At 33.8% G+C, this 23,688-nt stretch overlaps 3 protein-coding genes across 3 annotated transcripts in view; 1 reads left to right on the plus strand and 2 right to left on the minus strand.

The window, feature by feature from the left end:
- Window positions 1–201: 201 nt before the first annotated feature.
- Window positions 202–1,847, minus strand: LOC136976724 (biotinidase-like). Its single transcript, XM_067272087.1, has 2 exons — window positions 1,616–1,847; window positions 202–1,546 (listed from the first exon to the last, which is right to left on the minus strand). The coding sequence occupies exons 1-2, from the start codon at window positions 1,799–1,801 to the stop codon at window positions 212–214; spliced, it is 1,521 nt and encodes a 506-aa protein (XP_067128188.1). The 5' UTR covers window positions 1,802–1,847; the 3' UTR covers window positions 202–211.
- A 1,290-nt stretch (window positions 1,848–3,137) lies between these two features.
- LOC136976726 (pantetheinase-like) lies at window positions 3,138–4,803 on the plus strand. The gene is made up of 2 exons (XM_067272088.1): window positions 3,138–3,310; window positions 3,373–4,803. The coding sequence occupies exons 1-2, from the start codon at window positions 3,140–3,142 to the stop codon at window positions 4,669–4,671; spliced, it is 1,470 nt and encodes a 489-aa protein (XP_067128189.1). The 5' UTR covers window positions 3,138–3,139; the 3' UTR covers window positions 4,672–4,803.
- A 2,571-nt stretch (window positions 4,804–7,374) lies between these two features.
- The window catches only part of LOC136976680 (protein FAM204A-like), a 30,312-nt gene continuing 13,998 nt past the window's right edge, over window positions 7,375–23,688 (minus strand). The window contains exons 4-7 of the mRNA XM_067272043.1: window positions 22,989–23,100; window positions 14,458–14,547; window positions 9,880–9,986; window positions 7,375–7,505 (exon numbers count right to left, since the gene is read on the minus strand). Coding sequence (XP_067128144.1) covers window positions 7,463–7,505; window positions 9,880–9,986; window positions 14,458–14,547; window positions 22,989–23,100 — 352 coding nt within the window. The 3' untranslated portion in view covers window positions 7,375–7,462. The remainder of the gene's footprint in view (window positions 7,506–9,879; window positions 9,987–14,457; window positions 14,548–22,988; window positions 23,101–23,688) is intronic.

The raw sequence follows: 23,688 nt of genomic DNA on the forward strand, positions 1-23,688 counted from the left end.
AAACATAAAAGTGAATGAATATCAGAATAAATAAATTCGAATTGATTTTCAAGTATATAAGGATAATAATTTAGTACAAATCTTGATTATCTTAGTCACCTGACAAAATAGGATAAGCAGACCGTTTCTTACTTTCACTTCAACATTGAATCTTTTTGCTTGAGATAAATAATTGAGAAATTTTTCTATACGTATTTAATAGTCTGCATGTTTATTTATATTTGTATGTCGCTTTGTTGAAATGAACTTTATATTGATTAGGCAGATCTCTACTATAACATCTCCCAAACAGAGATACTGTTAAAAGAGGTTTATCCGTTGTATTTTTCAACAAAATACTATTATCATTGAAGTGCCATTGGGATAAATTCAGTAGCTGAACACCCGAAGTTAAAATATTAGGGTAGATGTATACAGTTGAAAAATTCGCTTTCATGCTTACTTCTTCGAATACTGTCTTAGCTGCAGTAGGAAAAACAGAACACCTTTTTCCTCCATAAGAGTCGCACCTCACCATCATACACGTCTCTACACAAACGGGTGTGCCTTCTAATTTAAAAGTATCATTTCGGACAGCTAAATAATATTCTTCTTTATGAAAATTCGTTATTTTGTAAGCAAGTTTACAGCATAATCCATTGTTACAAGCTGTAATGCTTCCGATTATTTTATGTAATTTCATTAAAGTGTAACCGGAGAGATCTTCTTCATCACACCGATAATCAAATTCGTTTTTAGGAGGACCTAGAATCTTGATGGAGCAAATACCCGATGAGAGATTGTTGCCAGAATGATTACTTCCAAATTCGAAAATCTTGAAAGTATCGTTTACGGGGATTTTCGTTCCCCGTCGAGCAACCTTCGCCAAAATTAGCCTATTTTTTCCATTCGGGTTATAAATATATGAATCACTAGATGCACCTCTAAATATTCCACTTCCAGTCGTCCCAGTAGAGGGGATGTTCCTGTTAGAAGCTAACATGTTGACATTAAAACGTGCTGCCCAAGAAAAGTATCTCTGGATAGAAATAAGAGATGGAAGTTCTCCTCCCCACCAAGCCGTATAAACTATAGTATCTATTTTAAATTTTTGTAACAGTTCAACAGCTTGAATCCAATTCAGATCGTAACAGATAAATGTTCCGAATGTGCCAAACTCCGTTTTGAAAATTACAAATTCTGGTTTTCGAGGCTTATCGATACCGGTTTCTTTGTATGCGTGGAATTTATGGTAACGAGCAACTAAGTAACCTCTACGATCAAAAACCACATTAGTATTATACAAAAAAATATTATCAGAAGGACAATGGCTCTCGGATTTGCAACTTACTACAGATATTATATTAGCCACCAAGTATATGTTTGATTGTCTTGCCATACAACTGAGTTCTTTGGCGATGGAGACATTCTGATAATTTAATGAATTAACACAAGGATTCCAATGGACGTATTTCGGATCGGGGATGTCTTGGGCTACGATTTTAAATTTTTCTCTCGAGACGAAAGGATATAAACCGTACTCAGGAAAGACTATTATATCAGCTTCCTGGAAAGAATTTAGGACGTTGGAAGCAGAAGAGTAAATAATATATAATGGAATAATTTGAAAACTTACATTCAGAGCCGCTAATAAGGTGACCTTTCGGTAAACCAGCAAATTCTTGAAGGCAGTTACTAAAATGGGATCTTTCTCATAACTCTCCGTATGATATTCGAAGACTGCAGCTGTATAATAATAATTAATGGCTTTTACCACCAAAATATCTAAAAGTAATGTTATTTTGAATATTTCGACGTACATTTTTCTAATTGTTTACGTATACACGTAAGTTTCTTTCTAAGTAAATGCGTTGCTATCATTGTAATATGTAACAAAATAGATTAACGTAGGCTTATTTATCACATGTAAAAATAGTTCATTCCCCATCCTTTATCGGTTAAATCAAAGGTTATCTTCATTTTTATAATATAATTATGCAAGCTAAGCGAACACTACATTTAAAAGAAAATCCTAATTTCCTAACATAAATTCCAGTGATGTTTTCATTTAAAAATTCTTATAGCATAGGAAAAACTATAAAGTTGGACAATTAATTTTTTGGGGAAACGTGTCGACCCCCGCCTCTCACTATCCGGTTACCCTTATTGTAAACCTGGCCGAATCTATGGTACGTTTGATTAAAAAGGTCCTCTTAGTGCTCAGAAATGGAAAGAGTTAAAATAAATAAATAAATTTATCGTCAAAACTGAAGAAGCCATTCAGAAAATAAAGAAGATTCTCAAAATTCATAAACATTTGCAAACTTGAAATGTTAAAGTGATAGGGCATAATTGTTAGTGGGCTCATGCTTAATTATAGAATATACTCGAAAGTATATTCAGAAAGTATGATACAGAAGTCGGTCTATTACAATTGTTATCCTGATCATTTTAAAACAGCAAATACTAAGAATGCTGCTATCTAATGCTTCCTCCTCAATTCCTCGTATCGATGATGTTCAAAGTTCATCTTATCGATATACAAAATTATGTAAGATTGCATAAATAAAACTTCGATAAATTATTATTTACTTCGTTATATTGTCCATTAATAAACAATTTTATTAAAATATATTTCAGAAAGGAAAAAGCGTGTGAAATTATTTTATGGATGAATATAGATAAATACATTATATTATATTGACGTCCTGTTTAAATATTGTTTTCATGTTTGAATAATTCCTGTTTGTAAACATTTAACAGGAATTATAAAAATAAATTAATTTTGAATTAAATATTATTAAATATTTAAAATTTATTTTATCAAAACAAAATAAAAGTTATATCAACATATTATTTGGTTCAAAGTTTAACATGAAAATTAATAATAATAATAATAAAAATATATATATATATAATTGATCCTGAAATGTTTTTTGATATTATTTATATGAAAATTGTTTTTTGTTGACTATGAACACAATATAGTGTTTACGACGATCACTTGGCTTTTCTTCTCCCTGTTATTTAGTTGACACGGTTTCCCTGTTATCAAGCGTGACACGGTTTCAAGTCATTAATCATGAAAATTGTTTTCTTGTAATGCATTGTCATCGTAAATCATAATTAAAATACTGTAGTTTCAAACGTTGGTTTAGAAATGATTCTACTTTGGTTCTGTGTATTAACAGTGGAAGCGTCTAATGTTGATTATTACACGGCTTCTGTTTTCGAATACATGCCAATATACGACGAAAAACAACCGATTCTGGTCAATGTATATAAGAATTTATTCATTTACAACGAAATGACAGTTCTAGCAGCTAAAAATGTAAGTTACTTCGTCGTTACTCCTATATTCTAAACATGATTTACAGATTGTATATTTCTTAGGAAGCAGATATTGTCGTTTTCCCCGAATACGGTTTATATCCTTTCCTGACTAGGGAAATCTTCGGGAGAATAGCTCAGTTTGTTCCAGATCCGACCGAAGAAGATTGGAATCCTTGTACTGATCCCGACAGATACGAAAACGCTTCGATAATTACTGATCTTAGTTGTATGGCTCGAAAAAGTAATATTTTCTTAGTATCTAATTTAATAACGTTTGTAACCTGCAACAGTTCATTGCGAGTTTGTCCTCCCGATGGAGTTTTTTTGTATAATACGAACGTGGTTTTCGACAGAAAGGGAAAATTGGTGGCGCGTTATCATAAATATCATTTGTACGACGAAGACGGAATCGATGTGCCCGAAAAACCAGAATTTGTGACTTTCGATACAGATTTTGGAAAGTTTGGAACGGTCGTGTGTTTCGATTTATTGTGGAAAGAAGTCACTGAATTGATCGAGCGATGGAACATCGACTCCATGGTATACACATCGTGGTGGCTAGATCATTTTCCAAATCTATTCTCCACAGAAACTCACTACTCTTGGTCGCTTCGATTCGATATCAATCTAATAGTATCTAACAAACATATTCCAAGTGGTGGAGCCGTTGGTAGCGGAATATACAGGGGCCCTTTTATTTCTCCACATTACGTTTACAATCCAAATGGAAAAGCCAAATTAAGTGTGTCCAGAGTTCCTCGACCAGGAGTGAAAAACCTCTCCGACGATAATTCTATAGTTTTCGAGTTTGGGACTGATCACCCCGGTAATAATCTCTCTTCTGGCGTTTGTTCTGAAAAGATTCTAGGACCACCCAAAAGCCCTTACGACTATCGTTGTTTGGAATTGAATCTCTCAAACTTTACTCTAATTCGTCTGAAGGAAACGGCAGAGAAGATCGAAGCGTGCAACGATGGATTGTGCTGCACACTCAGTTATAAAATTGCTAATTATTCACTCGATGAAGATTATTATTTAATTGTTCTGAACGGTTCTCTTCACTTAACAAAATATGCACTGGCAGCAGAAATATGCGGTTTAGTTAGATGTGACACGTTTAAAGGAGAAGCGTGCTCGGTTTTCCCTACTAAAAGTTTCACTATTTTTGAAGAACTGAACTTAACGGCGAACTTTACAACTAAGTACGTTTATCCCAGTCTAATGGAAAGTGAAATAAGGTTGCCGAATACTAGTAAATGGAGTTTCAACAACAATAGTCTTTTCTTAACCCAACCAATGGACGGAGCACTTCTTACGGCATCTTTATTTGGTAGAGCTTATAATAGAGATCCGATTTAGAATAATAGTCGTAAGCAATTATACATGGCTCATAGTCCTAATAGTTTATCAGAAAATATTCCATATCACTAATTATGCTAGTTTCTAAATTTCATTTACAATTTACTAATTTAATAAAATAAATTACTCAAATTTTGAAGAGAGTTCGTATTTTTAAAGTATACAATAAAACACAAAATTACAAACACCATATATAACTATTAAACAAACCGACCTTATAAAACGAGTCTCTTATTTTTCTTGAAGCATTTTGTCCAATAGGCATTTTTTTTTTTTTTTCAAGTGGATAAGCCCACAATGGGCTGAGAGAGAAGATCAGGAATATCTGAATGAACTCATCAGTAAAAATTCTTGAACCGAAAATAAAATGATTACTTGAAATAAAAGTTTTATTGTTTTAATAATTACTTATCCCCTCCCTTTTCTTACATTGCAATGTGAGAAAACGTACAGTACAATGCAATGTAAGGGAAAGAAAAAAGTATGAAAAAACTTAAGATCGATTACAAGTTAAATAGTAAATATAGCAGATGTATGATTCTAAACGCTTAATAAAAACTGAAAATTGTTCATTAATTTGTTAACAAAATTAACTTTCCAAAATAGAAACGAAAACAATTTTATAGCATTACATGATTTAAAAATCAGTGATGCTTATTTATAATAATTTTTAGTATTTTCAAGTGTGGTGAGTTCTCTTCTAAAGTGATGTACGAGTCCAAAAACAGTGCTAAAGAAAGTGATTTTCTCATTCAAATACATATAATTTTAGATAGTGTTTCGCCACCTCTAATGTTTATTATTAATTCGTCTTATTTGTTTTAATTCATTTTCAATTACCGATACTTTTAAGATTTCTTGGAAGAACGTATCCAGTTTTGCAGCTTTCTGACCCCTTCTGGTGTAGTAATCCTTATAAGGAGTAGAACATTGTATTACTCCTACATTTCTTTTAACCGTGAAATAACCTGAGTAGTCTTGTTTGAAGATCATAAAGCAAAATTCAAGATAACAAAAAGCCTCATTTAATCGTTTATATGTAAGTTGACTACTTGGTACAAGTTGATTACTGATGGAAATCAATGCTCACTTCATCTTCTTCATTTTTCACTACTTCAATATTTTATTACTCATTTTAACTCCAGATTCAATAAAACTTTCTGTTTTTTCAACTTTATTGGGGAAGCTGTCGAACCCATCCTAATGTTAACCTTTAATAACTGGTTATTGTTTTATTGAGAATGAAGTATAAAGTTTTTAATTTTATAATTATATTTTAAATCTTACTGACAAAAAGCACTTTTAATATAGCCAAATAGTTAAAACAAACTGCAAGGTGATATTAATCAATTTTAATAATCATCTTTATATATATAGAATCAGTTAGCAGTTAAGTATTTAATAGCAAATGTTTTCAACATACTTTATGCAACTTTCTATCAACATGCATTACAGAATTAAATAGAGTACATGACGAGTTTTAACTTCAAACATTTTCATTTCAACTGTTTGAAGTTTAGAACCATAATGTCCTCTGTTTGACTTCATTCTATAATGTATGAAAATGTAGCTTAAAATGGCAGAAAGTATGCCAAAAACATTTGCAATTAAATACAGTAGAGTGTCGTTTATCCGAAAGCCGATCAACCGAAACGTCGGTTAACCGAAAGTTTTCCAGTCGGACTGTCATGTTGAATCGAACGTTTTTTATACTAGATTAACTTCTAAAGTATAATTTTTTTTGTTTTTATATTTTTCAATATATTTATTTTGTTTGTACAAAATAAAGAAATAATTTTTAACAATACAATAGCCACGATTATTATTATAAAAATTTTCGTTATGCTTAAAATCGACGAAAATTCAACGCGAAGCGACACGCAACAGAGAAAAATTTCAACATCGGATAGGTTAATATATTTTTTCGTACATAATCGGTTATCCGAACAACCCCAGTCCCCAATTGATTCGGATAAACGACGCTCTACTGTATTTATGTAACTGCTAGAATTCAAATATATAGCCAATTAAAATAAATTTAAGCTTGAATATTTTGTTTGCAATAATGTACTGTACATGCTCAATTAGTAGTTGAGAACAGTTCCAATGTCTCAAGTCTGTATCTCAAGAGTAACTGCCTACCTCCAGCTAAACTGCTTTGTATGTGATTATTAGTTAGATTTAATATAACCTGATAAATAATGTGACAAATCGTTTAGTAATACAAAAGTCTTTAACTAAACTTTTTTTACGATCAATGATTCAAAAATTTGTTTGAAAATTTACCAATTCAAAATTAAATATAGTGATTTAATTCTCTAAAACTATGCAAGTTAACTGTAACATGATTGTTTGACTTAATTAAGTCAATTACTAAAGAAAAATGAAGAAACACTTTCAATCTCAGAAATAACATTTAAAAATACTGATAAATTTTTGTTATTTACCAATTTTTGTCAAATTAATTAATTAATATACCTGTAATACCTAAAAATTCAGCTGTTTGAAAATTTTTATAAATTAAAATATATATATATTATATATTTTTAAAGCTTTTAATTCTTTAAGTTATTGAATAATGTATTTTGTAATATATATCATAAATTCCTTATTAGTATGAAAACATAATTAAATCAACATCCTTTGATTAACTTTTATTTTTTTGTGGATAAAATTATTAATTTTTAAATAAAGAAAAACAAGTTTAAAAGTTTGATAATAATGATAATATTTTCATAATTACTTACAAATAAATAATGACATTGTGGCAATTTTATTACATAATTACAATTCACATATTTCCTTTCATTTCCCATCTCTCCTTAGCTTCAAAACTAAAAGAAAAATTTTATCATATCAAATGAAAAATAACAATTCTAGAAAATAAGAATAATTTTAATTTATTTAATATTTATTTGAAATTAAATTTTATTTTTCATCTAAAAATTTAAACCTAAATTAAGTTTATTCATTTTGCATATGCTATTTTACATTAAATTATTTTAATCACTTTAAAATATTGAAAATGACAAAACAAAGCTTTATAGACTTCTTCATTAAATTAAGAAAGTATGGTAATTGTTTACACATACTCAAATGATAAAGCTAGATTATTAGACCATATTTTGACTTTTTTTTAAAACTCTTTCCTCCCTGTGAACACTAAGAAGGCCTCGTTTAGCAAACCATTATAGGTTCAGCCAGGCCCACAATGGGCAGCCAGGTGGTGAGGGATGGGTCCCAACATTTCTGGACAGACCAGGTCCTCTAGAGCAGTAGGCTTCCACATTGACCGCTTGGACATTTGGCCATAAACTATAATTTGATTGATTAAATATACAAATATTACGTAATTTTGACTAAGTTACCAGCAAATATTAAATTTATTTATGGAAGAAAAGACTAATCCAGAGCAAGATTCAAATCCATAACTGCTACATAGTATAAAAAGCTCAAACAACTTTATTGTTATTTAAGTACTGTGAGAAGCTGATATTAATGTTAATTAAATAATTGAATTACTTAAAGTAATATTCCAATCTAATATCCCCCTTGGGAAAAAGGGGCAAACAAAAGGTCACCAAGAAAGAGAAGACCAGCCCAGACAAAACCCACACACATCCTATTTCCTGTGATTTCTTGATAGATAAACAGTTTGAATATCAACAAGTATTTCTAAGGTGCACTACATACCCAGACCTTAGTCACTCCGGCAATTAATTTGGGTTGTTTGACAGCTGTTATCAATGTCAAATTACTGAGGTAGAATGAGTAAAAGCACCAGATAGAAAGAGGTAATATATTTGATAAGACATTTGATCTCTGACAATTAATATAAACAAACTGCAGACACAGATCAAACCTAGAATGGGTTACATCATCCGATGCATTAGTCAGCTCCACTGAAATGGGTATAAAAAGAGGTCACACCCGCACCTTGACAATCATTCACTAGAAGCTCCAGACCCCGAAACTCCACTCGGATCTCGGCTCCACTCCTCTACTGGTGGACTGCTCGGACGTGATCACCATGGCTAAGAGATATTTAATTTGGATACTTAGAACTCTCTCTCTTCTCTCCGATTCCTTTAGACCTTAACCGACTTCAACGGGAATGGGAACCTCCTAGATGGAGGGACATCGGAACCAAACGTTAATGCATGAAACGTTCATGTGCCAATTAGAATTGTCGTGCCGATACAAGTATTTACCGTTTAATTTGGTTTTTTTTTTCTGTACTTTAGAATAATTGTAATAATCTATGTGTTTATTAAATATGTTGTTTCATATTCAATGCATGTCATCCTTGAGTATGCTCGATGCCTTATCCTGACCTCACCAACCCTCCCCACTACACTAAGTTACCCTCCTATGGCCATCCCTTGACAAGGAAGCCGATAAGTGGGGTTGAGCTTGCAGCTTAACCCCATCAGTTCTCACAAGTACCGTATATTTCCACAGATAAGACAACCTTTAGATAAGGTGAGGTATGAATTTTCGTCAGTTTTACAGTTTCTGTCCCATAAGACAACCCCGGATTTTGGGGGCCTTTTTTTATGATTCATTTTATTACTTTTAATATCAATGAATAAATTTAAAATTTTTGAAATTAGTATTAAATTTATATAATCATTTACATATTTTCTTAATTCTTCAGATTTATTAACAAATAAAGCCATTAACATTTCATACCTTTCCAACAGTTTTTTAATTAAGCAAATATTTTTGGCTTCTTTTGATAGGCTATCCTCAGGCTACAATCACTGTGAAGAGATTGTCCATTATAAAATGGAACACTGTTTAATTCAAACAAATTTAAAGCAGAAAAATCTGTTTCTTTCAGTTTAAAATTGAACATAGTTCAAACTAAACTTGAGTCCTTCAGATTTTCATATTCAAGAATGTAACATACAAAAACATGTTCACAAATGCCATAATAAACATATACAGTATGTTGCTATAACACTTCAACATGAATTGTGTATGTGTAATTTGTTTGAATTGAGTGCTGCAGTTTATAATGGACAATCTCTTTATAGTGAATGTAGCCTGAGGAGGACCTATTAAAAAATGCTGATAATGTTTGCTTAATTGAAAAACTGCTGGAAAGAATATGTGAATTGTTAATTACTTTATCCAATTAGCATATTAAATCTAAATAAAGCCATTAGTAATAGCATAATTTCTTCTAAAATATATATCACTTACCCCCAATTAAGTTTCTTCAACTTTTTAGCTTTCTGTATTGCATCATATTCAGTTTTTTTATCTGCATATCTTTTAGCAGCAAAGGCTTGTGTAATCTTTGTCCCAAACTAATAAAAGTCAGAGAAAATTATACAATTAAAATAGTATTTTGATATATAAAATATAATGTATAAAGGACCAGATTTATTTGCATTTAAAATTGCAATATATGTGCATACATAAGCATATGAAATTCCAGATATATGCACTATTATATGTACATACGTTAAAATACCTGAAATATGCATTATGCATGTAAAAAGCACCAGTAATATAAACTTAAATTTGTAGATTAAAATACATATACTTTACCTCTCTTTCTGTAAATAAATCTTACTAATGTCTATTAGATCATACTTATTAGACAGAATGTCTATTTAGACAATAAACTCACTTTAAATAAATAGTACCTTGACTAGATTACTGAGATTGACTACATGTAAGGAATCATATAGAGAAACTGTCAATCTATTTCCTCCAAAATCCTACTTTACTCAATATTTTTCACTACTTTTCAATTATTGATTACTGCCTTCTCATTTGGGTGTCTGCCTCAAATACACAGAAAAGCAAAATCATTATGAAATTATATAAAATAAATCTACTATTAAATAAGTCTGTTAATTAACATACTGAATTTTCTTATACTGTATGTCTTTGTCTAGAACTTTCATATTTAGAAGACAGAGTTGCTTATTTTGATACAATCATTACTTTCAAATACTTTAATGGTTTTATCCCATCCTTTTATTTTAACCTACATATACCAGATTTTAAACTTGTAATCCTTTGTTTATATCACCTAAAAGGCTAATAAAAGCTTTTTAATCTTTCAAAATTCTTATTTTTACAGATTTAGCAGCTTTATCAAAACACTATGGACCTTTTGCATCATGATTTTTGTTATATTTAAGTGAATATGTAAAAAGTTTTATGTTTTAATGGCTTTCACATTTTGTTTTAATTTGTTGCATTTTTCATTGTTTTTATTTGGGCTAGTTTTCTATTGTAAATTGGCAAGGTTCATTTTGCCTATAATACTTTATGATAAAAAATAGTATATGCAACAGTTTACAAGATGTTTGAGGAAGACTGGGTTAGCCTAGTTTCTGTCATTCTATAGTTACATCACTGATCGTGTCATATATATCTTTGTTTAAAGCCCTATTTATATAATGAAAAATGAGTAAACATTCTTATTAAGTAATTAAATAATTATAAATTTAGTGTTAAAATTGAGAGTAATGTTTTGTTTTCAACTGAGATTATGAATTTTACTAAAGTTAGTTTCAGTGCAACCAGAACTTACCTGTTATCAATTGACACTTTGGCTCAGTTTAACTTTTCACACTGCACTGGTGTAAAAACGTTTCAACATGCTAAGACACTCAAAACTGATTTTTAAGAAAGAATGATTTGTGGCATACATTACAATAAAAAATTTCTCTGTTTTACATGTCTAAGATCCAAATTTCCATATATACTTCTGGGCAATTCAGCATTAGTTTATGTTTCACCCATATTGATGATTGAATCTAACTGAATATAATGAAATCTTTCTGCACTTACTCCATATGAAAAAATGTGACTGTTTTACTCAAAAGAAATTATCTCCCTTATAGTCTCTTTAATTAAACATTTTACTTACATAATTTTTTTGAAAGATTTAAAATTAACATTACTAAAATGTAGCATTTACAATAATTTTAATCTAATTAATTGAAAGGATTTTGAGAATTTGAAAAATGAGGGATTTCCATACAATGAAAAATGTGTTTGTAGGACTTTAAAAAAATGAAATGTTGTGTAGTTCATACAGTCCTTCCAACAATAATTAGTGATTGCTTAGAAACTCTATTGTTTTCATGTAACTTTGATGAAATTTTCTAGTATATTTGATAGCAAAATTTCAACAATTATTGCATAAGTTTGGAGAAAAAGGATTAATAAAGAAAAGAGTGAGACATTATTATCAAAAATAGTATGTCCAACATTAATAGAATGTACTGATTGAAATCCACAAAATTTGCATAAAAATACAAACAACAAGTGAAAAGAAAAGCTTAGTAATTGCATAGTACCTTGTTATTAAAAATAGGACAAAGTAAGGGCCTAACTGTAGAGGAGAAAATCAAAATTGATGTATTTCATCAGGAAGGGAGAAAAGTAAGTTGAATTGCTAAAAATTTAGAAGACCTCACTCAACAATCTCAAAGTATTTCAATAATAAAGAGCAATAAACAGAAAGATGAAACAGTGGGCACAAGAGTTCAATAACATCTAGAGAATGACGTGCATTGCAAGGAAACATATCCATTCAAAAAATAAAAAGTGAATTGAAGCTGAGCTGCAGTAAATCAACAATATACAATGTTTTGAGATCAACAGACAATGTTTCTTTCATCAAAATGAAGACAGACAACCAGCCCAAGGAGACACAAACGACTTTTGATTACAGTTTGCAGAAACAACTTTGAAAGAAGACAAGGATGGCAAAAACTAATTTTCTCAGATGAGAAAAATTGGAATCTCGATGGATCTGATGGTTTTAAGTATTATTGGGGAGACAAAAGATTAGATCAAAAGCAGTACTCAGAGTAGTTGGTGGTGGTATACTCATGACCTGCGCAAAGATGGGATGAAATGGAAAGAAAATGTAGTATTTATTGAAGGGCAAAACAACTCTGAAATTTATCAGGAGCTTGTCTGGAGACAGCTCCAGACTTATGGACAGAAAATTGCTGGATAGTTATCAACATTATCTTTTTTTCAGAGCAAGAACGTTTGACTTTTGGACTGGCCACCCCTCAGTGCAGATTTAAGCCCAATTGAAAACTGTAAATCTTCGTCCGATGGCGATAATTATAATTAATTAATTCTTGAAGACAAAGTCCTTCCCAAATTAAGGGATCACCATTTATTGTGTTCCGGACATTACATTTTTGGCGATTGACCTTTCCTTTTAGGCTACTAGCCGCCAAGCATTCCTTTAAAAACACAAACATATAACTAATTAAAAATATAAACATTTTAAAAAAACAGTTACTGGTGATGTACGGACATCTTCTATTCTCCATCATACCTTCTTGGGGTTGTTTCGGCTTTTATCTACAACGAAATAGGCGCTGGTAACCTTTGGGGTGACTTGGTTTTCCAAATGTATAGCAGTGGAAAGCAATACAAGTCTGTCACTGAACTAAAAGCTGCTTTCATTGAGGTATGGGAAAATATTCCACAAGAACAACTTCAATCTTTGATTAATTCAATGTCTAATCATATTTTTCAACTTGTTTCCAAAAATGGTAGCAAAATCAGCTACTAATTTTAAATTAAAGATATCATAAGTCAAAATGTTCTATTAATGTTGGACATTCTATTTTTACTAATAGTATCTGGCTCTTCTGTTTATTATTGCAATAATTGTTGATATCTTACTATAAAATTTCATTAAAGTTACAAGAAAATAATAAAGAATTTCTAGACAATCACTGTATGTTCTATTATTGTTGGATGGACTGTATATATAAAACATTTGTGTTTTTGTGATCTCATCTGTAATTGAATGGCAGAGTGATATTTCTCACATAAACTGTACTATATGTGTACATTCGCAAAAAAAGATTCACTGCACAGACAGCAGAAATAGATTATAGATCATTTGAAATAATAGCACTTGCAATTATGCAAACAAGCTATAAAGTTTATAAAGCCCTTATTTTGTGCTGAAAATGGTCAAATCTAAAATATAAAATACGCATTTATGATTTTTACTGCATAACAGTTTTTGACAACCTCAATTCGATCCACTTGGACCAAATCATGTTTATAACAAGGTTCAATATCGTAGCATTTAAAGAAAACCTATGCATGTGAATACAAATTCAAATGCATAGTTTTTTCTTTAAATAATAAGTAAGGACTGCATTTGTATGCAGTCCTTACTTATTATTCTTATATGTATTTAATAATTATAATTAATGATCAGATAAAAACAAAATTATTTATTTCTTCTAATTTATATGTAGTTTTAAATAGCTACAGAAAAATAAATTAATGCATAATATGAACTAAATATATTTATTTTAAAAAATATTGTAGATTAGAACCTAATGATGACCAATTAAGACAGTTGAAAATGTTTGTTTATTAAAGCATTTCTGTTAGTACTGTACATATGAATGCAGGCTAATTGATTTTCTGAAAGAAAATTTTAGTATAGATAATCTAAGCAATTTACTAGATTTTTTCTAGATGATCAGGTATATTAATGATAACAAAATTTCATTTTATGAAACTAAATCTCAAATAGTTCAATATAAATTAATGTAGAGTCAAATAATTCAATTAATATAACCTTACATTGAAAATAATTCATATAAGCACTAATTATATCAATCTAATATTTTTTATTGCATTTAAATATACCTTTTATTATTAAATGTATAAGAGCATGTGTCACACTTCTATAGTGAAAAATTAAACTAATTAACAATTTAATATTTTTATAATCTTAATTATAAAATGAAAATATGTATTTACCTCTCTATTGGAAAGATGATCGCTAAGCTGTTCTGCTTTTTCAAAATCTCCTTCATCAATTGCTTTATCTATCATTGATTCTAATTCAGTCTGGAAATAATGATATTAACAATTGTTTTAATTCAGATTTTAAAAATTTTGTAATTATATACAGTCAAACCTGTTTTTATGCGCTCTTTTTATGTGCGATTTTTATTTGTGCGATTTTTTTAATGCTAATTTTTAATTTGTGCGATATAGTTGGCGACTAGTCTCGTGCGATTCGTCATGTCTCACGTTGACTTATTATAGCTAAATAAACTTATTATAGCATAAATGCACTTATTATAGTAATATTATTGCATGAATATGCGAAAAATGAAATAATTTACTTTTTAAGTCAACAAAACACCACCTGGACAAAAATATGTAAAACAGAAGATAGACCAGACGATGCAGTCAAGTGCTGACATCTGTTGTCAATAAATTCTATTTCGTACGGTTTTGAGTTATTTTCTATGTGAGACTTTTTTTATGCGGTCCCTGTTGACCGCATAGAAAAAATATTTTTTAATTGTGTTGCGAAAACTATTTTTTACAGCCATTCGTGAAGTTTCGTGCGATTTTTTTTAATGCGTCTTTTTTAATGCGGTCCCTATCCCCCGCATAAAAACAGGTTTGACTGTATTTCCAAATATTTTTATTTTCTATCAAATTACATAAATCCTTTCACAATAAAATTATTTTTCTTAAAAGATTTAATATGACTTCTGATGTTATTTCAAGCTATTATATGAAATTACTAACAATTCTATATATTCAGTTTATGTTAATCAGGGATGGAAATCTTTTGTCCTGTGACAATTCCAATTATATGTAAAACAAATAAAATGGCAAATCTGTATTTGGGACAAGACTATGTCTCCGAGACTCACTACCAAGTGCAATCACTTTGATGCTCAAGGCAGATCTCGTTCTCATTTTCCAATCTTTGGTATCGCTGGTTTTGAGTGCAATCATTCAAATTTCGCCGGCCACAACCATGAGGTCGTCCACAATGCATTTTCAGTGAAATTAATCTATCCAATGTAAAAATTTCTTTCCATTGCGTGTCGGTCTGGGTTGAATTTTTCTCGATGCCTAATGAAAATTTCCCATTTTTGAAAAAAAATAATTGTGGCTATTGTATCGTCTGAAGTTATTTTTTTTATTTTGCACAAACAATACTGGGTTGCGTCCTACCTTGTCTGTTGACCTCGACCACGTGTTCTGCATCTTTTGTTCTGCTGGTAAAAATTAACTGAGAAACTGAGTTTGGGAGCAAAGTGAGATCAGAGGGTGAAAGTCGCGCGGTGGTGCCCTCTGCCCTACAGTCAAATTTTTATCGGTCCACAATTTTATTATACTAGATAATGTTAAAAAAAAACCCACTTGTAATGACATATAACCCTGTTTTAACGTCATATTTGAAGCACTTCCAAAATTACAAAATTAGATTACAAATTTCATTTAACAAAGAAAATACTACGTGTTCAGTCCTAAGATCAGAGTTCACTTCCTAGAATGACTGTGGGTGGTACTCTCCCCACCTGACTTCAGTGGGGTGAGGTGCCTATTTTGCCTGTTTGTAGAAGAGGGTCACCATTTTGTATTTTATTTTGACTCGGTTCTCGGTCCCCTGACTACCTACAAGTCTGGATTTTATTTATTAGCAAATCATTTGGGCACCTAATACTCTGTGCCAAATATCAACTCTTGACATGACTCCTTCATACCTATAATCTGGCAACATCAATGGGCAGTACAATTTTATAGACAAGACGATAGTCTTGTCAATAAATATTGTCACATTTCATTTGTCAACTGTCAAGCACTGTCAACTATCAACTGTCATGGCGCAATGGTTATCCTGTCAGTCTGCAAGTCAGAAGGTCTACAGTTTAAACCTGCTTAATGGTAAATTGGTTTTTGCTCTTTTATGTTTACTTTCTCAAAGCTTCAAGAAAGTTCTTGTATGTTAATTAATCGTCATTTGAATATTTCAAGAATATTCTCTCCTCATGTGATAAAAATGCAAGCTATCTGACTAAAAGTTAGTTTTTGTACTGCAAGCTTCAGAGTTAGTATGTTCTGTGGAGTAATAAAAAAATCCTTTCATGTTCACAAACAACTCATCGTTGTTGTTCACCTCTCATCTATGTGACAATATTTTTGAACTGAATTTGTACATGGTAAACCACATTATTTAATAATCTCATTGAAAAGTTGTTATCTCTATAACAGCAAATTAAAAATGTTAAAAAAAAAATTGAGATATTAATCATCTCACATGGATTTTTCTCTTTTTATTACTAAGCAAAAGTTTAAATATAATTAACATATTTAAATTTTTTCTTTTTTTTCCTCACTTCATATTCATTGTAGTAGTTTCATTCTTATGTGGGTGCCGGGAGGCGGACGGTGTCTCGTTCCTCCTTTTTACGGCTAACAGGTCCGTGAGACCTGCCCACGTCAAAATGGCGGTTCGGAAGAGTTAAGCGTTACGCGTTACGCGAGTGGAGGAAGTGAATGGGTTCGACGGTAGAGCGGCGGATGATAATATTCGAATAAAGGACATTACAACGGATAAAACAATAACAAGGATTTATTAAAGCTAACATGACAATTACGAAAACGGCGAGTGTCTGTCGCCTGAGCGCGGATTCGCGGAGGGAGAGTTCACAGGAAATGGGGTCATACCTCGTAATTGAAGTTGGTTGGAAGACGGGTCAAGTAGTCGTCGGGTTCTTTCGACTTTGGCGTGCACTCACCTTGTCTTATCGACACTACAGAATCGCCCCCCCTTTCCTCCCTCGTCGCCCTTTTATAGAGGTGGTCACGTTGTTCGGACCCACCAATCCGCATCTTTCGTCGGTTGTTCCTTCTGATGCAATTTCTTTTCCTTTTGACTCACATCCCTTTTCCTTCCACCGCGCGGAAAAAGGATATCTCACTACCGGTGAACTTCCGGTGGGTCCGAATTCTCACACCACCTCGGGCTTTCCAAAATCGAAGCTGTCCTTGAAGGGCAGGTTTGATTTTTTTTTTTCGGTTGTCCGGGGGGGAGTCCATGAAAGGGGCATTGTCTCTCCCTCCCGAGTGCTTTACAGGGTGACGTTAACAACATGAAGTACCGGGCGGTGTTAACACTATAAACAGGGTGGCGTTGACAATATCAATTTTTTCGCGACAATCAAAGGTTATTAGGCGTGCTTTCTAACAAGTGGTTAGGTTAGACCGCACACGGTGGGTTTGGTCAACATGAACGTCTGTCTTGGAAGTAGAGTTTCTTAGCTGACATGTGGTGCAGACATAGTTTCCTTTTGTCGCTGGGTCTGCGAGTAAAGTTCAAGGTCTGGAGTAGTGGATAAGCCTTTTTGTTGAGGTGCGTTCGTCGACTCGTGCTACCTTTCTGGCTGGTCTGCCGAAGATAGAACTTGGACAGGAACTTGATGGCTGGAGTAATCAGATGAGTAGTGACTTCGTATAGTTCGTTATAGGGTGGCGGTGTCGTCGGGCGTTGAACTCGGTGCATGATTAACGTTGCTGGCTTGTCCTCGTCTTAGTCCGTTGTCGGGGAGGATGTCGTCCTATTTGGTACTCATAAAAGTTAGTTATTAACTAACTTTTATGAGTACCAAATAGGACGACATATGTTATATATTATATTAAATATACCAATAAATGGAATATTTAATATAATATATGATATATGTGGTTATATGATTATATTATAGTCAAAACCTTCGAACGAGAAAAGTTAAACAAAAAGGCCTTAAAATGGCAGCGTTAATACGTTCGAACAACGGCACGTGGAGTTTAGTTGTGTTATATCGCTCCGGGGAGTTTCCTGTAAGGGTGTGTCACTTCCCGGAAGCGGGTTAACTTCTCTTTCGTGGAGAGGGATTTCTTCTGGTCGAGTTTCTTGCGGTTGTTGTCGGCCTGCCGGAGTTTGTCATCGGCGGCATGTAACCGATCAGAAAATATAGAGAAGGCCAATAAAAATTATTGCAGCGCCAAGGCAACTGGCAAGTATAGTGACCGTATGTATGTAGGAGGCTGGTGCGGGTGTTGACGTCATTCGCAACAAGTGGTTGAGATCATATTTGACGTTGGATAAGGATCATTCTGCTACCTGGATGTCGTAGTCCGTCGATGATTTTAACATTTCTTGCGTTTGCGGTTCTTTAAGACAGGTTTGACGGAGTTAAATCTCTGTTCGATTGATGATAAAGTCGATTTGTGGGATGACCAATTGTTGCGCCAACTGTAGTAATATCCCGGTGTTATTTAATTTGGTTGGGCGTAGATATAACAGAGCCTTTTGATGCCGATTTGGGCACTCAATAGCTAAGGTGAGAGGCTCGGGAGTGGAATAAATCCCTGCTCCTGGTTGATCTAACTTGTTAAAGATCGGCATATAGATACTGATGATCGGCCGATTGCCTAGGTCTTTAACCTGTAGTTCCTCTCCGCAGAGTAACGCATATTCGCAGCTTCGTTGCGGAATATTCAATGAACAGATGGCGAAGGGGATAAGATGTATTAGCGTGTCGTGATTACTTAGATTAACGCTAAATTTGTTAGATAAGCTATCTTCATCCACCTACTGGGGTACCTTCCCGTTGGTGCCCTCATTTGTTTGGCGGCCGGAGCTTAAGAGGAAGAGGTCCGACTAGTAGTGGGAGAAATAACCTGAGGTACCTGGCTACGATTACTAGTGGGCGGCGGCATAACCCAAGGTTGATTTACTACTGCTGCTGGGTCTAGGCTTCGAAGTGCGTTTGGAGGTGTAATCTCCTTTTCTCCTTCCGGTTCTGGTTTGGCAACTTCACTTCCGAGCTCGGACTCTGCTTCCTCACGTTCCTTTTCTGATTCCGTCGGTTCGTCCGGTAGTGGAGGGAGTACGGAGGCCAGAATAACCTCGTCCCAAGGGTCAGGTAGGTCGCTTGGTGGTGGCGTGGCCCTTAATACGTCTTCGCTGGGTGATGCAACAAGTGGCTGACTGCTTGGGTCTGTGTTATCCAGTTGTATTCGGGGTCGCTTAGCCTTTCGATGAGCGGCGGTCCTTCTCGCACACCGGATTTGTACATTACGTCTCTCCTTCCCTTCGGGAGGAGGTATTCGTTCTTCTCGGTCTATGTCTGACAGGATTTCCTCTATTTTATTGCGGGTCTTACGCCGCTTTCTCTCTCTGCGCGGCCGTCTAGGTGTGCAAAAATGTATCGTGTTCCTATTTGGTAGGATGACTTGATCATGAGCAAAATCTAAAATTAATCGTGCGGTTTCAATGAGGTCTCGCCCCACGATTCCTTCACACGGGGTTGTAACTTCGGCTTGTACGACGGCACATGGCATGTCATATTTCTTCCCCCATAATTTAAATGTAGGTGTCGCTGAGCCTATAGTGGTAATCGGCTCCCCTAAGCCGATTCTTAACTTCTGTCGGCGCCCGAATTTTATGGGTGCTTTCCCTTTCAATTTATTTGCTAAATCGTTTGATATGAGCGTACGTTCTGCACTGGTATTAACTTGCATTTTTACTGGAATATTGTTAATATAAACTAATATGATAGGTTCGTGCCTTGAGATAGTTTTAGTTATTCCTATCCTGTCTTTCCACCTCGTCTCATTTTCATCGGACGAATCTGGTTGGGGTGGAGAAAGGTTCCTACTTGATTCGGTATAGTGTCGTTTTTGCTTAGATACAGGATAAGGGGATCTAGTAGAGTAATTATATTGAGGTTGCTGATCTTGGCTGCTCCGAATAATACCTGTCCATCTGTTTCGATTTTCTTCCATAGGTTGAGAGCTATTTTGATCATTTTCGCTTTCGCGTCTCCTTGGAGGTTCATTTCGTTGACGCGTAGGAGAAGCGTTACTATTAGTATCTCTGCGACCGCGGGGGTTCCGGTTCCTATAGTTTTGATCATTTGGTCGGTCGGGTCTACGGCTCGTATTAACTGGGCGGTATTCTTCTCGCCGGAAAGGTGGGTTATTATGATTCCCTCGATTATTTTGCCTCCCTGGAGGGGTTCTAGCATTTCCCGTCGCTTGAGTCCGAGTTAGTCTTTCCACTCTGGCTGTAAGTTCCGTAGCTGACGTTAATTGAGCTATCTCGTCCTGTGAGGGGGAGTCTGTCACCCGCTCGCTATCTCTGACTGTTCGCACTATTCCTCGAGGATGGGAGGTGAGCTGTTCGATCGTCTCCTCACTGATCGCTGCTTTAAGAGCCTCATCGAAGGTCTCAGCCTCACGACTCATTACTCTTCTACGGATCTTTATATCGATCCCGTTAAGGAATTGCGCTTTCAGCCATTCGTCTAACTCCTTCCGTTGAATGCGCTGAATGATAGCGGCTTCCGCGGCGTCAGCTCCGGGCTCCGGCATCTCGATTTCCATCGCAAGCGCTTGAAGCCGGGCGGCATACGTTTGGACGTCTTCGTCCCGTTTTTGGACGCAGGTATAGAATTTACTAAGCCTAAACGAATAAAGTTCTCGCTCGAACCGCGCGATCATTAAGCGCTTGAATTCGTCAAAGTCGTCGACCTCTTGATTCGTCGGTCTTTCCGTACGAATTCCCGAGCTATTCCGGTGAGTTTGAGTTTGGCTACGGCCAGCATTTTGGCCTTTGACCATGCCGCGACTTTCGTTACGTCCGCTAAAGAGTCGAAAAAATCTGTAACTCGGAGGCTTCCCGTTTCTCCGGAAAATACGGGCAGTAGTGGAATGATTCTGCCCAACCCTTCTAGGGTGAGGGGATTTGGATTCGGATTCGCGTGAGCTGGTCCCGCCGTGGGTTGCGGATTGCCCTCCATTTTTCGTAATAGGTCCGATTAGATTGGAACTACCTCCGATACTATTCCTAGTCTTTCTACCTATGATCTAGGTCCCTACTTCAACTGGAATGGTCCTTTTTATTTGAATATAGTCCTTTCCGCTCTATCGATATTTCGAAGGAGTCGAACCCCACTCCTGAAAAACCAATTTGTGGGCGCCGGGAGGTGGACGGTGTCTCGTTCCTTCTTTTTACGGCTAACAGGTCCGTGAGACCTGCCCACGTCAAAATGGCGGTTCGGAAGAGTTAAGCGTTACGCGTTACGCGAGTGGAGGAAGTGAATGGGTTCGACGGTAGAGTGGCGGATGATAATATTCGAATAAAGGACATTACAACGGATAAAACAATAACAAGGATTTATTAAAGCTAACATGACAATTACGAAAACGGCGAGTGTCTGTCGCCTGAGCGCGGATTCGCGGAGGGAGAGTTCACAGGAAATGGGGTCATACCTCGTAATTAAAGTTGGTTGGAAGATGGGTCAAGTAGTCGTCGGGTTCTTTCGACTTCGGCGTGCACTCACCTTGTCTTATCGACACTACGGAATCGCCCCCCCTTTCCTCCCTCGTCGCCCTTTTATAGAGGTGGTCACGTTGTTCGGACCCACCAATCCGCATCTTTCGTCGGTTGTTCCTTCTGATGCAATTTCTTTTCCTTTTGACTCATCCCTTTTCCTTCCACCGCGCGGAAAAAGGATATCTCACTACCGGTGAACTTCCGGTGGGTCCGAATTCTCACACTTATGTAGTAGTTTTATTGAATATACAAAAGAAAATTTCTCCTTGAATGTGGCTTGCAAAAAAATTACTGTGCAAGTTTTATTGAATACATTTAAATTTTTTTTATTGTAGTTTAGTAAAAGAAACATTAATACTTATTTTTAGACATTATATTCTTCTTTTATAGAAAAATAAAAATTAAAAAACTAAAATTAAAAACTTAATTCAATTTTTAAAATAAATAAAATGTTTTTATAATATTTACACAAAAACTTTAAAAACTTTGTAAATGTAACTTTTTTCTTTATCTACACAAATACACTTAAACACACATATACATACATACATATATATATATATATATGATTTTAATGTTTTATGTACCTACTGTATTTAAAATGTTAATTATATAAATAAGAAAAGGCATTAAAATTTGTTAGTATTCTGCTTGAGAGTCTTGCTAGATTATTTGATGCTATGAACTCACAATTACCTTCTACGCTTTTCCAGCAGTAAAAATGTTTTAATATCTGAAATGAAAACTTTCTTGACCTCGTTTAAGGGCCACCATCAGGCTTCTACAGAAGATTTGAGTAAAAGCTGAAATTTTAAATTTTGGAACATTTTTAAACATGCTCCTCTACAACACAAGTTTAAAATGTTTGCATTTCAGATATTAAAATGTTTTTTACTACTGGAAAAGCGTGGAAAGTTATGCGAGTTCATTTTGGTAATATTTTTCTAGCTTTAAAAATAATTTATTATCTGATGTTATATTTGAAATAAAATGAAGTTTTTCTTATGTTCTTCCCAATGTAGACCATAAAAATAAAATATGATACAAATTTTAATTTAAAGAAATTGGAAATATAATTTGAACTTAAATTCATTTAGATCCAAAATACTAATTCTATTTTCCGCATATAATATAAATTTAAGAATAAATCTAAAAATACCTTCGGCCCATATTTCCCATGAGAGACTGGTCCTGCTAAATGACCATTTACATTTAAATAAGGTTTAATATCAGACCAAGATTCTCCTGAAGTACTTTGACTATCTGTTTCACTGTAAAAAATTAAAATATTAAGAAAAATTTAATTAATGAACGAGCAAAAATTATTGCAACATTGTCACAATGCCAGGCTGCAATTTTTAATCATATTTTTAATTGGGAGTTTATAGATCTACAGTTTTTTTCAAATTGCTGCCAAATTATTAATGAAATCATCTAAAATAATAAATTTAAATGTATTATTCTACATATTTAATAATATAAAAATTAAATTAAGCAATGGGATCAGTTATTTACTTAGAAAATTAATTCTATAATTCTAAAAATTAAAACTTGGAAAATAGTCTTCAAGCAAAAATCACTATCAGCACTGACTTCGAGGGATTTACAATATAGACAGTTAGCAATTTAAAAAATGTTTATTATACTTCTTCTCCTTTATCTAAATGCATTTCACCAGTATAATCAGGCCTCATCAGTGAATAATGATACTAGGTTACATCAGTGCTTTTATAGTTGACAAAGCTATCCAAACCTGCATCGACAGACATTTCCATATTCAAATTTATGTTATTTACATATTTCTTAACGCTGTAATGTTCTTTTATGCAACATTTAACAATATTGTTTTCTTTATACAG

Source organism: Centruroides vittatus, unplaced genomic scaffold (genome assembly GCF_030686945.1).
Source record: "Centruroides vittatus isolate TY-2023 unplaced genomic scaffold, ASM3068694v2 contig_417, whole genome shotgun sequence".
In the NCBI taxonomy this organism is placed as follows: domain Eukaryota; kingdom Metazoa; phylum Arthropoda; class Arachnida; order Scorpiones; family Buthidae; genus Centruroides; species Centruroides vittatus.

Bases quoted from the DNA above. Each gene is read 5' to 3' on its own strand.
- LOC136976724 (XM_067272087.1), bottom strand. From the start codon at position 1,801: ATGTACGTCGAAATATTCAAAATAACATTACTTTTAGATATTTTGGTG. The intron at 1,547-1,615 runs GTAAGTTTTCAA...AATTCTTTCCAG, and splicing joins CCTTATTAGCGGCTCTGAAT to GAAGCTGATATAATAGTCTT.
- LOC136976726 (XM_067272088.1), top strand. From the start codon at position 3,140: ATGATTCTACTTTGGTTCTGTGTATTAACAGTGGAAGCGTCTAATGTT. The intron at 3,311-3,372 runs GTAAGTTACTTC...TATATTTCTTAG, and splicing joins CAGTTCTAGCAGCTAAAAAT to GAAGCAGATATTGTCGTTTT.